Source organism: Aulonocara stuartgranti (assembly GCF_965226115.1).
Source record: "Aulonocara stuartgranti genome assembly, chromosome: 18".
Taxonomy (NCBI): domain Eukaryota; kingdom Metazoa; phylum Chordata; class Actinopteri; order Cichliformes; family Cichlidae; genus Aulonocara; species Aulonocara stuartgranti.
Genome location: NC_138954.1, coordinates 18,943,920 through 18,951,238, shown reverse-complemented (window position 1 = coordinate 18,951,238; position 7,319 = coordinate 18,943,920). Strand labels below are relative to the sequence as shown.

Genomic DNA, 7,319 nt, shown 5'->3' with positions numbered 1-7,319 from the left:
ACATGGCAACATGCACGTGTCGAGTAAGAGGAAAGGAACTGAACACAGCGTACTGATCAAGTTTTCTTTTTTGTCACATATGCAAATGGGAACACAGCTAAGGGAGGGACTGGTGCTAAATGACGTGCTTTAATTAAATGGGATTTAAGTCTGGGTAGGAGAACATGGTGTCACTGTGTGGTTCTGGGAAAGCATGAAGTTTTACTGGGAGAACTGGACTGTTGCAGTGTGTGTGCCAGTCAGGGAATGTTTGTTTGCTTCTGTCAACAAGTCCCTCAGCTTTGGAACAAGCTGCCTGAGGAGATAAGGTTTGCTGAATCAGTGATTGCCTTTTAAGTCTGAGATCCCATTTTTTATAGGCAAGCTTTTATATAGCGAAGCTTTTGTCATAATTTTATTGACTGTCTTGCTTGTGGGTTATTTTATATTGATATGCAGTGTTTTTCATTTTTGCACCCTTCTTTGTGTTTTACTGGATGTTTGTTCATGTCTGCCTTCTTTTGCTTGTCTATTAAAACTGTAAACTGAATGCTCTATGTTTTGGTGTTTTGGTTCTCCTTTTGCTTAAATGGCAAGAATAAATTCATGACTCCCCCCCCCCCCCCCCCCCCCCCCCCCACACACACACAGACACACACACTTTTAGCTGTAGTGCACAACAGTCTCTAAATAAACTCACAATAAAAGATACAGTTCAATGCCCAATTAGCAACTTAGTGATTGGAAGGTTTTATCTTCTAAAGTTTTAAAGCACAGTTTATACTTGTTTTTCCCTTCAAACTTTACATCCTGCACATGTTTTCCTTATTGGTTTTCTGTTACGAACTCAGTGAACTCAGAAAAGTCTTCTACAAAACAACGTTTAAAAGGGTGGAGAGGTTTCGTGTTTTCCCAGAAAAGACAAAAACATGTACATGTCTTGGCTTCAAGCCATTCACCGTCTTCTGAAATATGAGTAAACCTGCTTTCGGCATTATGATTGGCTAACCTGCGCCATGCAAAGCCAATCAGGGATCTGACTAGCATTGTGTTGTAAGGGCAGCTGGGATGTAGGGGAAAGGTCTCAAAGCCCTACCTCTCCCTACCCCCAAGAAAGGAGAGGACAGCAGAAGTAAATGTTCTGTCACGTCAAATGACCATGTTGTGTGCTTTTTTAGGAAATTGGGTCACTCTTTTGTCTCATTATATTAGCACAAAAAAAAAAAAGGATTTATTTTCCATCCTGTTATTTTCTCTGTATAGTGCAGATTCCCAACTCTTTCCTGACATCATGTTGGATTTGAACACAGCTGAATTTATACGTGTTCTCTACAGATCGCAACGCTTAAGGGTAAACAATATATGTAAACACCAGAAATATGCTGAATTTACTACTTTGCATCAACTGGCAGCACCTAGAAATTTGCAACTAGTGGAAATTTACCCCAAACCTGCCATCCTCTAAACTCAAAGGAAAGACTTGTTTTTCTAGTTTGTTTCTTAAGTTAATAACAGTGTGCAGACAAAGTACATCCAAGCCACAACAATCTGAGGTGCTGTCTGACTGTTAAATGACACAGCACTTCTGGGAAGACTGGCCTCTGGCTGTTTCACTGAAGGAGTTAATAGCTGTCTCATGAGTGCACCAGTTTTCAGTTACTTCTCATTCCATCCTAAAAACGAGCCCAAACAAAGCTGCTGTTGAGCTCCTGCCAAGGCATCAGCCAGACTGAAACATTACTAGTGTTTCCTCTTGGTGTATTTCCTTTTAACACTCACAGTAACAACACAGCAGTGCCAGCTGTTTTAACAGCTTGCACAAATGTGTGAAGAGCAGCCCGAGCTCCTCCTGCAGCTAGAAACCTTTGGATCAATCATGATTTTCACACTGTCATGATAGCTTTATGAATGCTCCAGTCTAAACTAAGTTTATCAATGAAAACTTGATGCTTTGCTGTCCATAGCTGGACAACTTTGATTATTCAATATTTTGGCAAGCACACCATTCTTAAAAGTTAGATGAGAAGATAGAAGCTGCCACTGGGTCTGCAATGCAACCTTAAGCTGTATAAACAATGTTTGCATCTGCATATAGAACCTGTAGGCAAAAAGCAATATATTTTTTGGCACTTGAGTCCTCCGGTCTCCATTTATACTCCTAACACTTTGGAACTTGGCAAGCTCATAGCTTTTTATACAATTTTCTGGGTTAATAGTTGGGCTGTAAACAACGACTGGCACCCATATTATTTGGATCATTACACCTTGGTCTTGATATGTACCTGTTAAACCGGAAGTCCTAAAATGTTAGTTCCCCCCCAACCCTTAAAGTCTAAGGTAGGCAATAACAGATGAGGTTAACCAGCTATAGTACACCACTACCTGTCTGAGCTTCTACAAGGAAGCAAGTCGGTTGAAAGTGTGGGAAGTCAAAGAGTCACACAGCAGTGTTGTGATAAAAATAAAAGTTTTAAATGTTTCAATAAAAATCACCATGTTCAGTAAATGTAATGTTTTACCAAATCAGGTGCATTATAATATCGCAGTTAACAAAAGGATAAAACTCCTTGAGGAAATCTACAAACGGCATTATGGACAGATCCACCACATTTGCACAACTTACATCTGGGTACAGACCTCTACAAAGTGTACGATACAAAGATGACCCAGTGTGTCAAAACTCTGAAGACAAATGTTGCCATTTAAAAGTAGACACTTGATAAAATGACAGAATTAGTAACAATGAAGACTGGATAGTTGAAAGGCAGTTCAACATATTAACAGTACACTAACTAGTCAGATTTATTCAATTACAAATGCTGTCCAGTCTTAGCAGCGCTACTCTGCAGTGTCCATGTGCTTTAGTTCGTTTTAGTCACTGACAAAACAGGGAATGATATGACATGGGTTACAAAACAGTGTTACAAAAGCCAATCCCTGCTAAAGATGAGGGGAAAGGCATACCCTGCCATGACCAGCTCACAACTACCAAGGATCTAACACCTTGTCATGTTTTCAGTTGACCAGTCAACTTTAAGCCATTAAAAATGTGGGTTAAAAATCATCTCAGAGGGAGAAAGGGAGGAAAAAAAATACAGTACTAGTTTAAAAGAAATTAGGGGGGGGGGGGGGGGGGGAGAAACAGTCGGAGTCAGTTGTGGATTTAGTAATCCGCGGGTTCATCTCCTTCCTCGTTCAGCAGACAGGTGCGGATCAGGGCCTCGGTCACACTGTACGGGTCACAGTTGGCTGATGGGCGACGGTCTTCGAAGTAGCCCTTCTTCTCCTGACCAACATTACGAGGAATGCGAATGCTGGCACCACGGTTGGCCACACCTGCAGAGAATTCGTGGATGTTTGATGTTTCGTGGCGGCCAGTGAGACGGCGGGCGTTGTCGAGCCCCCCTTTGGGGTCGTAGGCACGAATGTGGTAGCTGTGCCTCTTTGCGAGCCTCTCAATGGAATCCTCAATAGCTCTGAAAGCAGGAATGACAAGTGTCACATCAGAAATGCAAAAATAACTTTTTAAAGAAATAAATTAAACTAGACGTGAACTTAAGTCCATGAATCTTTTGCCACGCACTTCAATCCACCGTCTTCCCTCATCTCTTTCGTGCTGAAGTTCGTATGGCAGCCAGCACCGTTCCAGTTTCCAGGGATTGGCTTGGGATCAAATGAGGTGACAACGCCAAAATCCTCACAGACACGGTGCAGGATGAAGCGCGCTACCCACAAATGATCGCCCATGTCAATGCCTTCGCAAGGTCCGACCTGGAACTCCCACTGCACATGGAGAGACAGCTCAGCATTACAAGTGATACTTTTAACTGTCTCTTAAGAACCAGAAAAACCAGGTTTCAAATCCAAATTCATGTTTGGCTTCTTTAATTACCTGAGCAGGCATCACTTCAGCATTTGTGCCACAAATCTGGACTCCAGCGTACAAACAAGCTCTGTAATGGGCCTCGACTATGTCCCTGCCATAAGCTTTGTCAGCTCCAACACCACAGTAGTATGGCCCTGCAAACATTGAAAGTGTTACATCATCCAGGCAAGGATCCATGTATCCGTGCACATTAATTCATTGAGGGGAAAAAAAAAAAAAGTTTCTCACCCTGTGGTCCGGGGAAACCATTAGATGGCCAGCCAAATGGATGCCCGTCCGTTCCAAGGATGGTGTACTCCTGTTCCATGCCAAACCAAGGATGCTGATCCGCCACCATATCCATCACTTTCTTACAGGTGAGCCGAAGGTTGGTTTCTGCAGAGACCAACATGGCAAATTACACAATGTTCTAAAACACTTTGGCCACCGACAGTGCATATTTTTAGGGTCTCTGATCTGTAATTGTGAGCTTCTCTCATCTCAAATAAAATGAGTGTAAATCTACAGAACAATTCTTCAGTTATGTTTTAATTCCACATTTATTCCCATTCATTTGCCATAATCACCAATGCTGTATCTCTGGTATGTACACACCTCAAATTTTGGCTCATGAGACGTAATGAGTGGGTGGCATATTTCAACCATGACTGCAATAATCATTAAATTGATTAGAACTACTAATTGTGCTTCATACCAAGAACCATTGGGTCAAAGCATATCTAAGTTTATGTCATGTCACAACTTTATCAAAATAGTTGCTTAGCAACGCTGACAAACAGTTTGCTGGGCTCCTTTCCCCTCTTCCTCGGAGTTCTCCTTTAAAGGTATGCCCCGCCCACTTTACACCTTTAGACCAATAAAATCACCGGCCGTCTGGCGTTAGCTTATCAGTTTTAATATTCAGCTATCAGATTTTCAAATAATTTTATAGCCATTATCTCGTTGAAGTGGTCACATTTATGATGATCTTACACGCACATCACCATCCATCACCCAATTTTTTTTTAAATGAAAAAACAAACAAAAACAGAGGAGCTCCGTTTACCTGTAGGTTTACGGTTGTACTTCAGGACTTCACACAGCACCAGCTTGTTGGGGTCTTTGCGGAATGGATCGCGGAACATGGCTGCGGGGATCAGATACATGTCGCTGTTGGAGCCTTCGGACTGGTAGGTACTGGATCCGTCAAAGTTCCATTCAGGAAGATCTACAAGAGGAGCAGAGCAGTGTGATAGCCTGCAGAACATCTCTGGCTTTCTGCGACTGCGTCAGGAAGATGCTGCTTACCTTCGATGCTTTTGGGCTCAGAATCAAGCGTCCTGGTTTTGCATCGGAGCCCCTCTCCGGTTCCGTCGATCCAGATGTACATGGCCTGGACTTTGTCCCCCTGAGGGAGCTCCATGTACTGCTGCTTGACAGCTTTACTCAAACTGGCGCTGGCGGACGTAGCCATCTTATTTGCTACTATAATACACCTGAGGATGAAGAGGGGGAGATGAGAGCAGGTACGAGACTGCGCTGCGCTCTGGATCACATGTTGCATAACCGGGTTCGGGGCGCAAAAAAACCCCCCACACACACAAAAGCAGCCCCATTGTTTTGTTTTTTCTTCCAGAAAAGGGGGGGGGGGGGGGTGAAAAAAAAAACAGACCTTTAAAAAAGGCACATTTCCAGCGTTTTCCTATTTTTTCTGCTTTGGCCACAAAAGAAAAGGCGACTTTACACCATCCGTGTTTACTGATAAGATTACATTTAACGCCGCAGATGCCACCTCACTCCGTGGAAAACACAAGGAAACAAACGGCTTCCGCTAAACACACCTCATCCATCCACGCAGTAGCTGATCGCCGAAAACAGGTGAGGCAATGTTACATCATTTGCTTCCTGTTTCATACACATTACCTTCTGACCTACACCTAAATCAACACACCTAGGAAAAATAAACCGAAGCATCCATACAAAGCAATCAAAGAAAGGCAGAAGCTCGGGTTAAGAAAGAAGTTACTGCACAAAGTCTGGAACAATGGGAAGTCTCACACAAAGAGCTGCCTGACCGGGAGGTAAACTAATACAAAGGTAGGAAAAATAAAGACGAATTACCTCGAGAAACGAGAAAATTGAAATAAAAACTAAAGGACTGGCAGGTCCAATGTGTTGTTGAATGATGTCTCACTAGTGGCTCTCTCATTCTCCGGTACTGAGATCCCGGATCCAGGAGAATTTATAAGAGCGGGGTCTGGCCTTTGATTGGTCGGAGGGGGAGGGCTGAAAGAAGAGCCGCAACGCCCTCTACCCGGAGCTGAGCCGCGTGTTACTATGCGTGAGTCTCCCCCTCGTGAGGGCATCCTCATCTTCGCGCTTAATCTGAAGCTGAAGCGAGACAAAAAGAAAGAAGGAGCCTGACATGGAGGCTGGCAAACTCTTTGAAAACACGCTGCAGTGCCGGGCAAAATGTGCAATTCAGCTCCGCTCACACCGCCAGGTGCGTCTCCGGTCCAAGACGCCACCGAGTGGTGGAAATCAGTGCCATGAACGAACTGGTTTTAGTGGGAGGTTATGTAATCCCGCAACCAGACATCTGATGGTGCAGTGAGGTTTTCAACTGGATTTTCAAGTTTCTTTATGATACACTCATGTGCAGATGTATATCATGCGCCTCTTTACCAGTTGTTTTTATTAGTTTAGTTTTCATTCTACAGTTGGATAAAACAGCCACAGCTGGCAAAGCATCAGATAGAAGCTGTATATTAAAAGACCCTCTGGGCAGATTATTTTAAAAGATCTTAATGCCACAGTTACTGCAAATACTCTCTGACCTCCTGGCAGCCATGTCCTGAGGCTGTAGTTGCATACATTTTCATAGTCATCACACCATTCAGTGGCCCCTCGTCTCCTTTGAAAAGGAGGTATTGTCCAGACGGAGACTGCTCCCAACAGGATAGAAATGTTTCATCACAAGATAAAGGTGATCTCTCAGAGCAACCTTGTATTGATTTGAAGTGACCTTTCCCTCCAAGGGGGACGATAAGGACTGAACCAATGCATGCACCCTAACTGCTTCCTGCAGCATAACAAAGCCACCTCACTGTAGGTGTTAACAGCCGGTGTTTCATTTTAATTTCTCACCCATCTGAATTTGCAGTGCCTTTGTCAGCAATATTATGCAGAAACTACCAAACAGGTAACCTGTTTACCTTTACATTCTTTTGAATTAGAAGATGAACGACTGGCCTTGGCGTGCCTTTCTAACTGAATGCATGTTTTGGCTCAGGAGGGGAGCTGCTAAAAACCAGCTGTTTGACGTGTAAATTCTACTTAAAAGCACTTTTCACAAAAGATTTTTGCACATTTGGTGATTTCTGCGGTGGTCTACATGATCAGTGGTGAGAAATCTAGTTAATTTTTGACATTTTAAGTCATTTTGATAGTGAAAATAATGGAAAAGTTGGGACAT

At 43.2% G+C, this 7,319-nt stretch overlaps 1 protein-coding gene across 1 annotated transcript; it reads right to left on the bottom strand.

The window, feature by feature from the left end:
- Positions 1 to 2,429: 2,429 nt before the first annotated feature.
- glula (glutamate-ammonia ligase (glutamine synthase) a) lies at positions 2,430 to 6,074 on the bottom strand. Its single transcript, XM_082512153.1, has 7 exons — positions 5,966 to 6,074; positions 5,153 to 5,340; positions 4,911 to 5,072; positions 4,094 to 4,240; positions 3,872 to 3,999; positions 3,563 to 3,762; positions 2,430 to 3,455 (listed from the first exon to the last, which is right to left on the bottom strand). Exons 2-7 carry the CDS (start codon positions 5,316 to 5,318, stop codon positions 3,143 to 3,145), a joined length of 1,116 nt encoding a protein of 371 aa, XP_082368279.1. The 5' UTR covers positions 5,319 to 5,340; positions 5,966 to 6,074; the 3' UTR covers positions 2,430 to 3,142.
- Positions 6,075 to 7,319: the final 1,245 nt, after the last annotated feature.